Here is a 17,831-nt window from a genome sequence, read left to right as displayed (position 1 = left end):
ATTGACTATGGGTATCTGATTGGCTGCAGCCAACAATCCTTCCCTGCCTGCTCCTCTTGAGCAGAAATTATAGGAACAAAACACAGAGGGAATTGCAGGATGAGATCTAACAGTAAATCCTGAGACAGTCCAGGAGCTGATTTCACAGCAAGGAAGTGTGTTTGTTTGATCCAAAGTGACTCCGTGGTTTAAGGCAAAAAAACGAGAATATGTAATTGACCACAGGAGCCACTTTTTACAAGAAGGGCAATTTTTCTGGCTCTGTACCAACAGTGCTGTTTTACTGCTGTGTAAAGTCACTTCTGCTTGCAACTTGCATCGTGTAGCAGGTACCTGAGGTGGAAAATATTACATAAAACTCGTCTGTTTTCTGAAGCATTCACTTAGAGATACCCAAGCCATCGTTTTGGGCATGGACAGCACACAGGGGTGGATGTTCTTAGTGCTGATGGATGTTTTAGCTCCAACCTGCAGGGACAACCACAACAGCAGGGTAAAAGATTTCAGTTTTCTCATGAGTACCCCTCCTAAACTGTCCTGAAAAAAAGAAAGTGTATACACAGCCTTCTACATAATGCAGCAGCTCCCAAAATTCTGCAGTGAGGACCAAAAATACTCAGGGAATGTATTCATTTTCTTAGACAAGCTTTTAAAATAATAGTTTATTTTTTTTGAGTCAGTGGTATATTTAAAAACAATCTACTGTAAGAATAAAAAGATTGTAGATAATAAAAAAAACCAAAGTGTGATGACAATAAAAAAACACTAGAATATAAAGTTAGTTTCCTTCCTCCCAAAACCCCATCCCATCAGTCTGATATTTCTCAGAGCTTAATATCTGGAAAAAAAACCCACTTTTTGTCTTTTCTTTACACTTTCAGCAATTAGGAAATTAAGAATACGTAAAGCATTCTTTGCGGGCACATTAATCATTATGATGTGAAAAGCAGGCACCATAAAAATTAAAACATTCTAAAAACCATCATATATACAAACACTGTACAGAATGATGGCACAAGGACAAAGTGATTCCGTTCAGTTCATCCTAATCCAACATGAAATATTACACAACAGAGAAAGGAAAAAGCTCTTCCCGTTTCTGTACTCAACATTTAGGTTCAGAATGACCAGGAGTCTCCTCTCTGCTCACTGTTTTCTCTGCCACACCCTCGTGCTGTTGGCAGCTCCAAGGCTTCTTTGTTTTCCCCCTCGTGGACAGCCAGAAGGTCCAGCTGAATGGCAATGGCAGTGGCTGATCACCAGTGACTGATTTTACAAAGCCCATTAATCACAATTATCCAGAGCTGGGAGGGACCCACAGGGATCATCAGTGCAGCTCCCATCCCTGCACAGACACCCCAAAAACCCCACTGAGAGCTGGGGATGAACCTTTCCCTAAATCCAATTTAAACCCTCTGAGCCAGCTCCAGCCATTCCCTGGGTTCTGTCCCTGATTGTGACAATGAAGAGTTCAGCTCCTGTCCCTGCATTTCCCTCAGGAGGATGCTGCTGACCCACCAAGGTCTCCCCTCAGTCTCCTCTCCTCCAGCTGAACGTTCCAAGTGCCCTCAGCTGCTCCTCACATGACTTCTCCTCAAGACCCTTCCCCATCCTCGGGGCTCCTTTGGACACTCCTCAACAGTTTAATTCTTATTTACATTGTGATTGGTGCCAGCCTGGTGTCACCCCAGCCACTGGCACCCTTTGTGCCCCACCCCTGAGCCAGCTGCTCACCCATCCCATGATGTGCTCCTTCAGCTGTAGGATGGACATTTTGTCCAGAAGGATCTTGTGGGAGACAGCACCAAAAGCTTTGCAGAAGTCCAAAAAGATTCCATCTCCAGGCTTTCCTGGACAGCCAGGGTTACCCTGCTGCAGAAGGGAAATTGGCTTCCACAAGCAGGACTTTCCCTCATGGAGCTGTGCTGGCTGTGACCCATGGCTGCTTTGTCCTCCAGGTGCTTTCCAGGACATCCCAGAATAATCTTCTCCATGATTTTACTGGGCCTGGAGTTTCCAGGGTCCTCCTTCTTGCCCTTCTTGAAAATCAGGACAACATTCCCCAGCTTCCAGTCAGCGGGGACCTCTCTGGATTCCCCAGCCTGCTCAAAAATCATCAGGAGGGGTTTTATGATGGCATCAGCAGCTCTTTGAGGATTCTGGATGAATCCCATCAGGGCCCATAGGTTTGCAGGGACTCAGCTGGGACTGCAGATGATGCAGTTCAGGCTGACAGGGAGCTGATCATTGTCACAGTCATGGTCCTCCAGCTCAGGGCATGGGACCCTCTTGGTTTGTGACCACCCACGTGTAAGACAGACAAAGGATGCGTTAAGCACCTCTGCCTTGTCCCTGTCCCTGTCTGTGAGGTGCCCATCCCCACCCTAGAATGGGCTGATGAGATTTTTACACTGCCTTTTGCCATTGATATATTTGAAAAAAAAAACCCTCTTTTTTTGTCCCCAACAGTTCTGGCAGCTCCAACTCCAGCTGAGCTTTGACCACAGGAATTTTCTCCCTATAGTGGGGAGCTGCAGCTCTGTGTTGTTCCCATGCCCCCTGACCTTGCTTCCACTGGCACACACCTTCCTTTTCCACCTGATATCCAAGAGGAGATCCCTGTTCAGCCAAGCCAGCTCTGCCTGACTCCCAACATTTGGGAATTGCTGCTCCTGTGCCCTTGGGAGGTGATGTTTAAAAAGGGACCAGCACTGATGGACCCCAGCACCTGCAAGAACATTTTCCCAGGGGACCTTACAAATTTCCTGAGCAGCCTCATGGTCAGAGGGGAGGCTTTGCTGGCCCTTTTCCTCCTCTCACCAGAGGTTTTAAACTCGATGGCATCGTGGTCACTGTGGCCAAGGCAGCCCCAAATCCCCACTTTGCTCATTGCAATCAGGTTATTTGTATCACAGACCAATTTCACAAATCAGTGGTGTCTGATTTTTAACCCTGGGCTAAAATCCCTGTTATTCAGGGAAATCCTACAGCAGCTTCACCTCACTGGGAAACCTCCTCTTGCCCTGAATTCCATGTGAATATTGTCATTGATTCCTATATACACTGAGATTAGGTACAAAAACTCTGCTCATTTGAAACTCCAGAGGTACCCAAAATCTTTAGGTACAACATTTCCAGCTCTCATTTTAATCTCCACGTTCAGCTCTGTGCCTGGCGTTATCCAGAAGCAGGGAGAAGGTTTAGGAAGAGGGTTCTGTCAGTTGATGGAGTTCCCAGTCTCAAGTAGAAATCCAGATTTCTTTCAAGTTATGGGAGGGAATGATCCCAAAAACAAGGGGATGTAGTGTTGGGTCCGACACACGGCGAGAAATGGATTTCTTACGGAGTTACCATTGCACTAAATATTAGATACTGCACACCTGAATGAGGTAAACATTATAGACCAGAAAATACTTAGGGAAATGAATTGTTACAGCTTGATCTTTGGAAAATAACCCGCTTCCTTCTTCACTGGACAATCCCAGAGTCAACAGACGTTTGCTTCCGCGTCGTCTTGGGAGGCGGCGGCGGCGGAGTCTTGCTGGGCAGAGGAGGAGGCAGGTGCTGGAAAAAACCAATTTGGGCAGGTCATGTTAGGAATGAATGGAATTCTGCAACGTTTTCCAGTCATCTCTAAGTGCAAGAGGCAGCAGGTAAGTCTGGAGCCCTCTGGCTCACAAAAACCTCTCCCTGCAGAATTTGCTGTGAACACAGAACGCTCTCAACCATTACTTTTAAATATAACTTTGACTTTTGACAGTGAAAAAAAATCTCTCAAGAGTTCAGGATTAATTAGCTCAATATTTAAGGGGAAAATCTTTTGAAAGCACTGGAGAAGTTTATAATTCCCCACTTTATATCATGATAGGATATTGATTTCTTGGTCTGTATCGATTGCCCTCAGCCTCTAGGCACTCAGAGCTTAAAAACCAAGCTGAAGCAATGGCTTCATTGCTTTTCCATTATGATTTGGATTTTGCACAGTTAGAACAGAAATATTAAAAGAAAAAAAAAAAGAAACAATTTAAAATCATTTAGAGAGATAAGTAACTCACAATTTACTATTACACACAGAGTTATAATTAAAATATTCCAAACAGAAATGCAGAACGTTCAAATATACGTATTTTAAATCACTTTACATATCTCACAACAGAAAACCATCCCCAGTCAGAATCACCAGCTAATTAGACGAATTAAAAAAGCCATTATGGAAATTAAGACCTTTTTTCCCTAATGTTGAAACCTACAAGTGATAAAATCTGTTGCAGAAAGAGCTGGAGAACACTGCAGTTTGCAGGCAGGTTTTCCCAGATTTTGGCTGTGCAGGCAGCACAGGTTTCCCAGAGGCTGTGCTGCAGTGTCACAGCTCATCAACTCTGCTCTGGCTTTGTTTTTCCCTATCATTCTCCCCCACTCCCCAGTCTCAGGGCCTTTTATTTTCCTCCAGGCCCAGTGATGCTTTCCCAGCTGTTTGTTCCTGTCCTGTCTCCCCCAGCCCAGCACCAGCTGCTGGCTCCACACAGGCACAGCCTGAGGAGCCCCAGCTCTGCCCAAATTCCTTGGCTGCCTCTGCAAGAACAGCCCAAGCAGCTGCAGTGCCTCAGTGCTGGACAGAATCCTGATGGTTTGTCAGGGTCAGGTATCTGATCAGCTGAGCAACCCCAAGGAAGTGCACAGAACCAAACTGGTCCTTTCAAAGCTATCCTAGGATGCTGTCCCAAAAAGGAGAGAGGTCCAGGGCGATGCCAGGACATCTCAGTCCCTCCTCTGCTCAGAGCAACTCCTGATGCTCCTGCAATCTCATGACTGGGAGTTTTCAGAGATGGGTAAGAGCAGAAGAAAAACAACCCTTAAGGTGACTAAATATGCTCTCCCAAGCAGGGATAAGCCAGCATGGAGTTACAAATCTGAGATTTCACCAGACAGTTTTACTGATCACAAACTAAGGAGAAAGCTGGGAATGCAAACTGGCTGAGCCAGGCAGGCTGGATTTTGCTGGAATCTCTTTTCTGTACCCTACCTGGACAGCACCACTTTGCACTCCATTTCACACCTTTCCTCATTCCTCCCAGGCAAAGGAAGAGGGATCCCACACAACCACCAGTGAGCCATGCCCTGAGTTTGTCTCTCCATTCTGCTCTCCACTCTCCATTTCCCAGCCCTTCCAGCAGCACCACTGCTCTTTCTGCCTGCTCCCAGCTTCATCCTTGGCTTCAAAATGCTCTCTGCACTCTGGAAATCCACTGGGTGTGATCTGCTGCTGAGGGAGAATCTCTGAACCAAAAGGGAGGCACCGGAGCAGGGTGCCAGGGTGGAAAGCTGCACTTCCCTGCCTGCCTGGAAAAGAGGCACCACCCCTGGCACTGGGGACAGGGGGCAGTGGTGGCCTTGGCAGTGCTGGGGGAACACTGGACTGGGTGATTTTAGTGGCCTTTCCCACCCTAAATGATGCCATGATTTCCCACAGCAGCCTCCAAACGGGCACTGCTTGTTCCCAGTTTCCAGTGGGACACGATGATCTCTGAGTCAGAAAAGTCAACAGATTAATATGAAAGACAGATAAAATAAGAATTTAATTTTTTTACTACATGCAAAACTGAAGATTTTGTTTGATTTTTAATTAAAATGTCACTGCTGATCTGCCTCTGAAGTGTTACAGCCAGAACCATTAAATATTTCTACTACCTGAGCAAATCCACTCTTGGCATGTTAACTCCTGAATTCCTGCTAAGGCACTTGAATAAATGTCAATTGGGATCTGAAGATTCCAAAACCTTTGAAAAACTTGCTTAATTACAGTCCTGTATCCAGGCAAGGGCTCTGGGAAAGCTCTGGGAAATGCTGGTGGTCTGCAGAACATGAACATCTCATGGAACTGACATTCCCTTCAAACTCCATAAACCACGTGCACCTCAAAAACACAGCACAAAATAGAAAACTTTCCTCCCTGCTTTGCTCTCTTTAACTTCATATTCATCACCAGGAAAAAAAAACCTAACTCTGCTGATAGCATCATTTGTGCAAATCCATTTTGAATTTAAATAACACTCTATTGGCAATAATTCTCAATTCAATTAGATCAAAGGCATTTCTCAACCAAATGAGCCCCTTCATATTGATCAGAGAACAATCAAATCAGCCCTGAAAACCTGGTTCTGAAAAGCAGAGACAATGCAAATACAATGAGAAGAAGCTAAATATATATGCTATAAATAACAAGCTCAAAACCTACCCGAGCTCAGATTCTGCAAGCAAATTAGGCAGAAAGAAATAGCAGAGATAGGTAGATAATTATTATAATTGAATTTACAATTTCCATTAGAAAGTCGGATAAATTTAGCACATGTTCATTTATATAATAAGCTCCCAATGAATATATTAAGTAGGATGTGTAATGCTGGTTGGGGTGACACTGTTGGGAATTTTGCAAGACAAAACATTCCATCATGGAGCTGGGGCAACTCCAAAGCATCACTCCCAGGGCTGATCCATCCTTCCTTTTAGCCAGGACAGAAGAAATTCAACCACATTTCCTCCCTCCCTTTAACACCACACTCACAAAAACCATTATCAGGCTTATAAAGTTCATCTGTGCTGTGCTTCCCCTTAGAAACTTTGCAATAAAAATAGAGTTTGCCTTGATTTTGTGTTTAATTAAGATCTCTTTGCCGAGTTGGTGTTTATATCTCGGTGGTTAATTGTGAACCTGACTCTTCCCTTTCCTTCCTGACAAACTGACAGAGGCTGCTGCTTCACATCCCAACCTATTTTGGGCAGAATCCTTGACTCAGGGGTACCTCAGGGGAAACAGAAACCTTATGTAAAAGGCACATCTGCAACACAGAAACAATCTGTTCCTTCTGCTTCAGACATGAAATTGCTCCCATTTGTTTGCTGGGTTTTTTTTTTCCTTTCCCTGATACAGAAAAGAATCAAGTTTAAAAACATTTGTCTGTCTTCTCTTACAGAGAGATATAAACTGCACTACACCAGGCGTGTTTAGGATGTAGTAAAAATCAATTACAGAAGATGAGAAAATGCTTTTTTTAAATTTTTTTTTTCTCTGCTACTCTCAAGCAGCAAAATGAGAGATGAGTTGTTTTTTGTTCATAGAATACTGTTAAAGAAACAACTACAAAAAAACCAAGCAGGATTTGACTCTCCAACAGGGTCCTTGTGGCACTGCATGAGATTTCTTTCTGGGCAAGGAACTCTTTGAAATTCAGTGGTCACTGAAATTCAGTGGTCACATCGACAGGACACGCTCTGGAGATCCAGGGAGAAGCACTTTGGCTGGAAGAATTAAGAGATCTAATTAGGTCAGAAGCAGCAGAAATGGGATGTAAATAGACCATCAGCTACCCAGGACTGTGAAAATGTTTCAGACCCTGAGTTGTTCCTTCAGCACGGAGCTGAGATGCCTGACAACAACGTGGTTATTTCGTATCTGCAATGAAAAATAACATTTGAGTGTGAGGCTCTGGCAGAATAACTCTCCAGCAGGGAGAACAGCCCAACTCCACTAATGGCAGCCAAATTACAGACAGTTTAAGCTAATTGGCTGTTTGACCCAGAGAGCAAAGTTCTGTGCAAAATCCAGCAGGTAACTGATGGGAAATGACTGTTTAGCCCCTGGTTCATCCATCATCTATTAGAGTCTCATTTGACTCTGTGGCATGGCCATTACCTGCCCTTGCTGGAGTGCCCTGGGATCAGGGAGAGGAACTGGAAGGGTTCCCCTGGAGAGATTTGTGCTCCCACCCCCAGCCCCTCACAGGGACGGGAGAAATGCCTCAGAATGGGAAAGATGGAATTGCTCCGGGTCAGAATCCCAGAGCAGATCAAAGGGGCTCCTCTGCTCTGGAGCCAGGCTGGGACACCTGGGGGGGCTCACCTGGAGAGGAGAAGGAACCAGGGAGAGCTCAGAGCCCCTGGCAGGGCTGAAGGGGCTCCAGGAGAGCTGGAGAGGGACTGGGGACAAGGATGGAGGGACAGGACACAGGGAATGGCTTTAAACTGACAGTGGGTAGGTTTAGATGGGATATTGGGAATTGGGAATTGTTCCCTGGCAGGGTGGGCAGCCCTGGCACAGGGTGCCCAGAGCAGCTGGGGCTGCCCCTGGATCCCTGGCAGTGCCCAAGGCCAGGCTGGACACTGGGGCTGGAGCAGCTGGGACAGGGGAAGGTGTCCCTGCCATGGCAGGGGTGGCACTGGGTGGGGTTTGGGATCCCACCAACCCAAACTGAAGACTCTGTGACTTTCCCCATGATTTCTGGCAGGCCCTGCTCCTGTGGGGGACATTGGCAGTGGATGAGGACAGAGCTGGACCTGTCAGGGCTCTCATGCAGGGAGGACCTGGCTCCTGGAGTGTGGCAGCTCTGCTGGAGCACAGCTAAGGAGCCTCCTTCCCTCTGTGGAACCCCATTTCTCCACGTGGACACCATCAGTATTTCTGCCCTCACTGGATGATACTGGAGCTCCCCAGCACTGTTCCAGTCTGTGCACAGACTCAGCAGGGATGAGCAAACCCCTCAGAATTAGCTTTAGACTCCAGACTGACTCTGCATTCCTCCCTGGGGGCCCAGGTCCTGCAAGAGGGACAAACCAGCACATCAGCATGGCCCAAACCATGCCCTGCTGCCATGAGGAGAGCAGGACACGGCCACTCCCTGGGCTGAATCAAGGCACACATCACATGGCTGGGCACACAGCAGGAGGGAGAACACAGCTTTCACTCCAAGTCCTGTAAAAAGCAGTGGCAGTCCATTGACTTGGAGATTTATTAAAAAGTAAATGAATTTTTCAGAAACTCTTTGCTCAGCAACATCTTAACCCACTGAAGAGTGAGGGACTGGCACAGGAGGAAAGGCTTGCAAGGTTTCCCATACCCAGCAGGCAAAAATAATGATCAGACAGCAAATAAACCCTGTATTTTAATTTGTTTTTTTCTTCTGGGCACATTGTCCAAGGCTCCTGGAGCTCTGGCAGCCTCGGGGCAGTGCCCATTCCCTGGGGAGCCTGGGCAGTGCCAGCACCTCTGGGGATGAACCTTTCCTGATCTCCAACCTAAACCTGCCCTGACAGAGCTCCAGCCACCCCCTGGCTCCTGTCCCTGTCACAGCCAGCAGAGATCAGAGAGGAGCTGTAGGCTGCTACTGCAGCCCCTCAAGTTGCGCTCCCTAATTCCCTGCTCCTCCACAGCTCCAGCTGCATTTCCAGCCTCTCTCTCCCTGTCCACATGAGGACAACACATTTGCTGAACCCTTTCAGGTCAGTTTTTGCTCACTGCAGCTGCTACAAGAGAGAATTTCCAGCACTGCAGCACCTGCATTGCAACACACAAAAAATCCCCCTGGGTTGTGCCTTCTGTGTGTCAGATGTGAATCTATCACCCAGTTTTATCCCAGTGAGCAAGCAGAATAATCCCCACAGAGCAGAGCCAAGCCAAGGCTGTTCTGCTCCTCGCAGGATTCAGCCTTCCCCAGGTTCCACCTGTGCTGGATTGATGGAGCTGTTCCCATCCCAACCATTACCCCATGCTTAGCAAGTGTTATAGCCAATATTAGCAACCCAAGTGCTCCTTTATCTATTTTCTTTGAGCTCCCTCCCTGCTCTGAATACTAAGCAGGAGGTTGATTTGTATGCAAGGGTGAGGATGAGCCCATAAAGAATGATAAGTGCCTAAAGGAATCCCTTGATGTAATAATAATCCTTGCAGGAGTCGTAGATTTCTCTTTTTTTTTTTTATGCTCCCATATATTATTAAGGACATTTTTAGCAGAACAAATCGCAGGGAGCAAGAAAATATCTACAGAGGTCTCAGAGTTAACAAGGAGTAAGGGACAATCAGGAAATGAAAATGAGGTGATCACCTGGATTAAAGACTTCAGGTAGACCAAGGTAACACTGGACTCGGAATATCTGAGATTGCTGTCTCAAAAATGACATTACTGCCTGCAGTTTGACTTGGAGCATCTGATCCCTTTCTGGCTGCCTGCTTTTAGTTCAATACAGCACTTTTCCTGCCTTTCATAACCCACTGCAAGACAACCAGAGTGAAAAACACAATCATTCCTCACACGAGGAGATATTTCCAGTTTAAAAGCTACTCAGATAATCTTATCTCTAATAGGTTTTACTGATTTTTCTTCACTGATACAACGGCAGTGTAATTTAAAAGATGATCAGTTTACCAGGCAGAGAATTATCCAGTTATGAATTATGGAGCTATTTGACCCATGAAACATAAGTCATTAAAACTGTGGAGTGGGATTTAATCACGGCAGCAATGAGAATTTACCCATCTGATCTTTCATGTCCAGCACTACTCATTTTCTTGATGTTCTTTAAAAGCTTCCTTCCTACCAGCCTGATGAAATAAAGGCACAGAGTGATTGTTATAAGATTAGAAACCTTCTCCAAAATCAATCCTGAAGCTAATACAGAATCACAGAATCTGCTGAGGTGGAGGGGACACACAAGGATCAGCAAGTGCCACTCCTGGCCCTGCGCAGGACAGGTGGCTCTGGGACAGATCTGCTTTAGGTCCTTCTGCCAGGCTTTGGAACCCCATTCCATGCTCTTGGAAAGCTTATAAAAACACAGATGCTGGAGAAAATTGTGGGCAGTTAGATAAGAAGATGTAGCTTGTATCTGATTGCATTTCTGAGCTATTAAATCCTGATGCCCTTCAACACCAGATGTTAAAAAATGGGCTCTGTTCCTACAGAGACAAAATGTAGTAAAAAAAATGAGAGGAGCCTGAGCAATCAAGATTGGAAAGAGCAAAAATATTGAGAGCTAAATAAAACTTTGCAAAAAACCACGGGAGCATATTTCTGAACTCCCATTTAATGATGTGGAAATGCTGCTTGTGGCAGGTACAGGGGCTGCACAAGGTCACAGAGCAAATCAGGCTGAGTTATCTCCAGGTGTGGGCTCCCAAAACCACACCCCCACGGCATTTGGGAGTCATGAAATAACTAAAAACATACAGCCCCAGAGAGGAAACCCCTTCCAAAACCCTCACCAGCCAGGAAAAAACCCTGGCTGCCAGGATTTTATTTCTTACCACTGTTTAATACTTTTTAGCTAAAATCTGAACTCATCCTAGCAATCCTGAACTGCTACCACAGCCTAAACCTTGCAGTACATCACAGAAAATGAATTTACTACTCTGGAGTTTATGCAGGAAAGAGTTGAAGAAAAGTGAATCCTAATGTGAATTTCTCAGCTTTCTTCCTGGGGATGGATTCCTTAGACAAAGCTCCTGGCAGCCCTGCTGTACATTCTGTAATTTTCCACTTTGAGGGCTGTGTTCAGGACAAATGAGAGCTGGCCCCTGAGACAGATGCTGGGGAAGGGGGTTATAAGGTTAGAAGTGCAGTAAAGTTTGATGGAAACGAGAGGGAAAGTGAAAATATTGACTAAAATGATCCAGCCATGAGGAACAACCATGGAAGAGAGGATTGGAATACAGAATTTTCCAGTATATGCAAATAAAGAGTAAAACATGGTGTTTTGAATATCTCTATTCTCACTTCTGAAGTTACTTCTATACCTGTATTTTTATTTTACCATTCACCCTGAAATGGGAAAACAATTCAAAAAAAGTCAATTCCTGCAACAACAAAGGCACAATTTCAAGCATGGAAAAGCTGGACTGGGACAATCTGTGTTAAACACAACTATTCCCAGGGTCAAACCAAACTCCTGCCTGGCTCCTCCTCTGCTGAGATTTCTGCCACCATGAAATCTGCTGGAGAGCAAATTACTCCCCAGAATTTCACTGCAATGCTGAACCTCAGAGGAATCCTGGATGACACCTCTGCAAACAACAAGGGATCAGTTCTGCTGGGAAGTTTCCCACAAAACAGCTTGGTCAAAATTTGACATTTCAGAGTCAAAGAAAACTTGTGACTTGTGGGTTCTCGCTGCCCTACTCTGATTTGACTGGTAATAAGTTCAATTAATTTCCCAAAGTTGAGCCTGTTTTGAGGGCAAGGGGTGAGTGATCTCCCCCTGTCCTTATCTCAACCCATGAGACTTTCATTGTATTTTCTCTGCCTGCCCAGCTGAGGAGGGGAGTGATGGAGCATCTTTGGTGGGCACCAGCCAGGATCAACACTCCACACCCCTTTAAATGTATTTTTTTTTTGCCCATAGAGAAAATAAAAGGCATTTCTGAAAAGTGCTGCTTTAAAGAAAAGGACCACATTATTTTTAAACGCTTCCAGCTACAGGAAACAAAGCTGAAAAAGCAAATTTTCCTCAGAAAGCTGCAAACCCTGTTGGTGATGAAGAGTTCCTGAGCTCCTTGCCTCAAAGGGGACACGAGTTTGCCTCAAGGAAATAAATGAGTGGTGACTGAACGTTGGCAGAGCAGAGCTCCAGGAAGGGAAGGTGGCAGGTTCATGTTTTATTTCCTTTCCTGACACAGGACTGAAAGGCTTGAAATCCAATTTGCTGCTCCTGCTGGTTAAAGCTCCCTGCCCAACAAACCTGACAACATCTGCCTTGGAATTGCCCAGAATGAACCCAACTTTCCTTCAGGTTCTGCTGCTCCCTCACCCTCCTGGCACTGCTGACCCCTCTGGATCAGTGATGGATGCAGGAGCAGGATCCCAGCTCCCCTGGGATGGCTCAGGGAACAGAACTGCAGAAGGGATCATTCCCTGGGAAGAACTGCAGAAGGGATCATTCCCTGGGAAGAACTGCAGAAGGGATCATTCCCTGGGAAGAACTGCAGAAGGGATCATTCCCTGGGAAGAGGAACTGCAGAAGGGATCATTCCCTGGGAACAGGAGCTGCAGAAGGGATCATTCCCAGGGAACAGGAACTGCAGAAGGGATCATTCTCTGGAACAGGAACTGCAGAAGGGATCATTCCCTGGGAACAGGAACTGCAGAAGGGATCATTCCCTGGGAAGAACTGCAGAAGGGATCATTCCCTGGGAACAGGAACTGCAGAAGGGATCATTCCCTGGGAACAGGAACTGCAGAAGGGATCATTCTCTGGAACAGGAACTGCAGAAGGGATATTCCCTGGGAACAGGAACTGCAGAAGGAATATTCCCTGGGACTCACCCGTTGGTGGGCAGGGGGGGACGTGGTGGGGCTGATCAAGTCCTGGCTCTCCATGAGGTTCCCGTAGTCGGCCGTGCTTCCCTTGAGGGGCAGAGGAGGGGGAACGTCGGGGATGTCGGAGCTGGACATCCCATTCAGCTCCAGATCTGCAAAAACCAACACTGGGTTAACGCTGCCAACAGCTGAACCCCACAATTCCACAATGCTTTGGGTTGGGAGGGACCTCATGGATCACCCAGTCATGGGTGATGCACTTCCACCATCACCCTCCACTTGCTCCAAGCCCTGTCCAACCTGGCTTTGGGCTCACTTTAAAATGCCCTCAAAACACTTGAACAACCCCCTGGTTTTAATAAAACATCATTTTTGTTTCATGTTTCCCACCAAAATATTCATAGCTTAGAAAATATAATTTCCCCACCTTCAAGCTCGTCTTGTACATTAAAACACAATAAAAGTTTTGCAAAGTGCACGAAGAAAATATAATCTGGCTAAGTTTTATTGACATTCTCCCAGTAAAATCAAAGTTCCCTGTTAATAAAATGCACAAATGAAAGCCTGGAATTAAGTACATCTCTCTCCAAAACTTTCAGGCTCCAGGTAACTATAACAAATGAGCAGCCATTAGTTGTTGAGTAAATAAAATCATGCACGAGAAAGTACCAAACATTTATTATTCCTGTGTGCTGGGTAGAAAATTCCCTTTTCTCAGCAGATAAATCCTCCCAGGTATGTGCTGGAGGGGCAAACAGCCTGAGGGACAATAAAGTTTATTGAGGCCTGAGTGATGCATAGGTTTTTGGGGAGAAATCCCCCCATGGTGTATTTCAGGGTAATTCAGACATTTTAATACAGTCATTTTAATTCAGTCATTTTAATAAAACCCACTGCGGTCTCTGCGAGACAAGAAACTGAAATTATTTGTTTATAAATGAGGGCATTTTATTTAGGAAAAAAAAGGTGATTTCTATTTTATTTTACTGGGGTGATTTGTGAAACAAGAGAGGACTTATTTATGCAGATGTTTTTATTGCAAAGCTCATATAAATATTTTATTAAAAGTGTGATTTTATTGTTCTCTAAAATGGCCTCTCACAACAAAATTTAACTCTAAGGTGGCTCTATTGATTTGTCACTGAAAACTGTAATTTTATCCCTCATCCTTCCACCTGAACTCTTGACTACATGGAAAAAAGGTTATTTTCCATCCTGGGACTCCATATTTTCAGTGGCTTCCTTTCCAATAGGCTGAAAATGTTGTTTGTCCACCAGGACTGGAATTTCTCATTGCTTTTTCCATTGCTCCTGTTTTTTATCCTTCCCTTTCTCCATTCCCCTGACATTCCTCAGAGTTTCCTTTCTGCATCTCCATGAGAATCTCCTTCTTCATGGAACTGAACTGCAGCTGGAAAACCACACTGTGCATTTGTAACTAAGGATTGATGCTGGGAATGAACTTTCCTGTCCATTCTGGATGAACTCCCCATCCATTCTAGAGAATTCAGGAATCTGAGATTTTTAATGTTACAAAACAACTCCTTGGCACAGGTCCTGCATGGCTCCCTCACTACTACACATCTATATCTTAGCTGCATATATTGATACCTGAATTTTTGGTTGGTTTTTCCATGCAGTTTAGGGAAATACAGGGAAACATTTGGGAAATGGCATTTTCTTTTGTGTGTTTAGTTAGAGCTTTACCAAAACCTGTTTCAGAAAGAGAAACCTTTCCATATTTACTAGAAACAACCCACGTTTTTAGGCCTCTTGGTAGACATTCCTTGGGAAACTCAGAGGAATAACACACAATGTCCCAAAAATAAAGTCAATTTAACCCCCCTGAACACTTCAGCTTTGCATTCTATATGATATTTTTTCAACTAAAAGGATTTCACTTCCATGATAAGTTACTTCTGACTTCACCTAAGCCAAGGTGCTCCCAAGAGGATGGGGAGACCCATTTTGTTAGGAATAACCCAAATCCTTTGTTTTTTGAAACAAATCCTTGGAAGATCCATGGAAAGGGAAGTTTTCAGGAAACATCTGAGGAATGTTTTCAGCAGAGCTGAAGAGGAAACAAGGTGTGGAGGCAACTCTGCTTGAAGGACCTGGATGGAACCCAACTGTCCATGCAGTTGTGTCCTGCTCTGCTTCTCCCCCTTTCCCTACATCCCTGCAGCTGGAATTTCCTGCAGCCTGTCCGTGGGACCTTCCCAATCTCATCCTGATGAAGGATCCAAATAAATAAATCCCTGCAAGTGTGGGCAGAGAATTTCCACCCACAGGAAGAGCTTATAAAATACATGAGCAACGTGTTTGCATTTATCTGGAGCTGTTTAGTGGAACAACAAGATTCTATCCTGAGAAACAATGATTTGATCTTTCCCAGAATTCGGTGAAATCCAGGGAACTTCTCCCCTGCAGCAGGTATTGAACAAATCCAGGAATTCTCAGTGTTGTCCCAAGAAAATCTATTTGCTGCAGATCTGTTGATTTCCTCAGCTGAACTAAACCCCCCTAAGATGATCACTAAAATAATTACCCCAAATTTCTGGTGTGCCCCCATTATTCAGTGAAATTCATTATTCAAGGTGGTTCATCAGATGAGTGTGCTCTGAATATTTGTTCCTTGCTGGACATGTGCCACTGGGAAGATCTTGGAGCTGACAAAGGATCAGTTAAGGGACCCTTTTTTCATCTTACCCCACTGATCACATTTTCCACTCCCTTCTCCTCAAGTGCCAGCTAACAGACAGCCAGGATTGCTTAGCAACCCAATAACTGCTTTTAGCCAATTTGGGCTCTGAAGGAACTTCTTTATCCTTGGAATTCCTAAATAAATTATCACTGTAATTCCTGAAATGATTCTACACTGGTGCAATAAGCTGATCCTATTTTATGTAACACCCACCAACCTCTAGCATAAAAATATTCTCAGAAAAACCTGGTAACTTCAGATACTTTTAAAAAAGAGAAATCAATTTAAGTGTTAATAAAATTTACATATGATCAAAAAGTCCAATTAAAATATCTTTTGCAGAAGTATATATACCCTAGTTCCCTGTATTCCCAGTTTTTAGCATTTTTAGTTTTTAGTTTCTGTCTATAAAATTGTAAAGGAAGGTGAGAGTTACAATTCATTGTAAGCAAAATATTTGCTTTGTGTGTCTGCCTGTTTAAGAGAAAAATTTTTGAAATACCACAACCAGTAAATAAAGCAGTGACCTTGATGGAAAAGATTTTTTTTCTGAAGACTGATCATCTCTTCTCCTCCTTACTAACACTGAACTCTTGGCCACTGGAGTTGGATTTGGGGACATGTATAAAAAAGATCTTTTTATTTTGCTTTTTTGTCACATGCTGGCAGCTGCAAACTCTGAATAACAGGTTTTGGGAAAGAGCACTGGGAAAGAAATAGGTGTTGGATTACACCCAGTTCTGCAATAGGGTTTGCTGCAGACTGAAGCAAACAGATGATACTTTACAGAAAAGCTGAGTGATAGATGTCAATGTCAAAGAAAAACTACTTCAAAAAGCCTGACCTTTATTTTCCCTTCTGGTTTGTACCCACAACATATCAAAGAGAAAATTTTTTAAATGTACAATTACAAAATATTACTTTTTAAGCCTTTGTGCTCCAAAACACTCAATATGGCATCAAATACAACATGAATTTTTGACTATTACTCTACACCTAATTAATTGTTAATGATGACTTGAAAAGAAACTGTTTCACTGCAATCATTCTGCTTGCTTTTGTAAAATACTGAATTAATTTTTGCTGGCAAAGGTAAGAGGTTAAGTAATACTGATGCCTTGTGCAGGCTGCCCTAGAGCAGGGGCTGGGCAGAGTTCCAGAATAAAGCAGGGATTTATCCAAAGGATCTCCTCCATGCACCCACCTGGGGCAGCACCAGAGCCCAGCCAGGGCTGCACCCAAGATGACCCAAAATGGCCCCAAAATGCCCGGCCGGGCACGGGGTCTCTCCCTGGGATCAGCTCTGCTCCATTTGCACCTTGCAGTTCATTGTCCCATCCCAGCTTCAGCCCCTGCAGTCCCACCCTGCTTGTTTTTCTCTCTCCAGCCCACGGGGTTTGTGCTCCTGGCCTGAGATTTGGCTCATTTGTCCTTGGTGCCCAGCTGGAGCAGGAATTGTTTTGTCTCCCTGCTCTGTGCACAGAGCTCAGCATCCCTGATGTGAGCCCAGCCCCACACACTAAAGCAGCACAGAATGTGAAACACAGAAAAGACAAACCTGAGGCATCAATACCTGGTGCAAGAACAACCCTGGTGATGGCGAAACTCAAACCAGGGTGTGAAGAAATGCTCAGGACATACATTTGCACACTAAAAGGAGTTCATTTCAGAGAGAACACTTACTGGGCTGGATGCTGAAGGCGAGTTTGGTCCGAGGGGTGATGGGGGGCGGGCTCAGCTGGGAGCTGGGCGGCGCTGGGGACACGGAGAATCGCCGCTCGCTGGACATCACGTTCAGCACCTGGCTCTTGGGTCTCTGCGGCCTCAGGGGGCTGATCTGGGGGACACAACCAGGAAGGGGGGCAAGGAATGCACAGAAGTGAGTGTCAGAGATGGAAGTGCCGTGGTTTGATGCCCTACAGGGTGAGGGCAGTGCTAACAGCCAGCATTGCCAATTCCCAGCTCCAGGGTCTTCTTTTCTCCCAGCCTGCTCTGGTTTGCTGAGCTAATTCCCCAAGCACTTGTTTAGTACCACCTGAGGAACT

The 17,831-nt window shown here is 45.1% G+C and overlaps 1 protein-coding gene across 4 annotated transcripts in view; it reads right to left on the bottom strand.

The window, feature by feature from the left end:
* Window positions 1-655: 655 nt before the first annotated feature.
* DOCK1 (dedicator of cytokinesis 1) overlaps window positions 656-17,831 on the bottom strand; it is a 273,196-nt gene continuing 256,020 nt past the window's right edge. For 3 of the 4 annotated variants that reach the window (XM_084210275.1, XM_084210277.1, XM_084210276.1), the window contains exons 50-52: window positions 17,470-17,623; window positions 13,089-13,234; window positions 656-3,564 (exon numbers count right to left, since the gene is read on the bottom strand). In XM_084210275.1, coding sequence (XP_084066401.1) covers window positions 3,469-3,564; window positions 13,089-13,234; window positions 17,470-17,623 — 396 coding nt within the window. In that variant the 3' untranslated portion in view covers window positions 656-3,468. Of the gene's footprint in view, window positions 3,565-13,023; window positions 13,235-17,469; window positions 17,624-17,831 lie in introns of all 4 variants that reach the window. The other variant, XM_084210278.1, reaches the window with a different exon arrangement.

Source organism: Fringilla coelebs (genome assembly GCF_963513975.1).
Source record: "Fringilla coelebs genome assembly, chromosome: 8".
Lineage (NCBI taxonomy): Eukaryota > Metazoa > Chordata > Aves > Passeriformes > Fringillidae > Fringilla > Fringilla coelebs.
The sequence above is the reverse complement of the archived record's forward strand: the minus strand, read 5'-3'. Positions and strand labels throughout refer to the sequence as shown.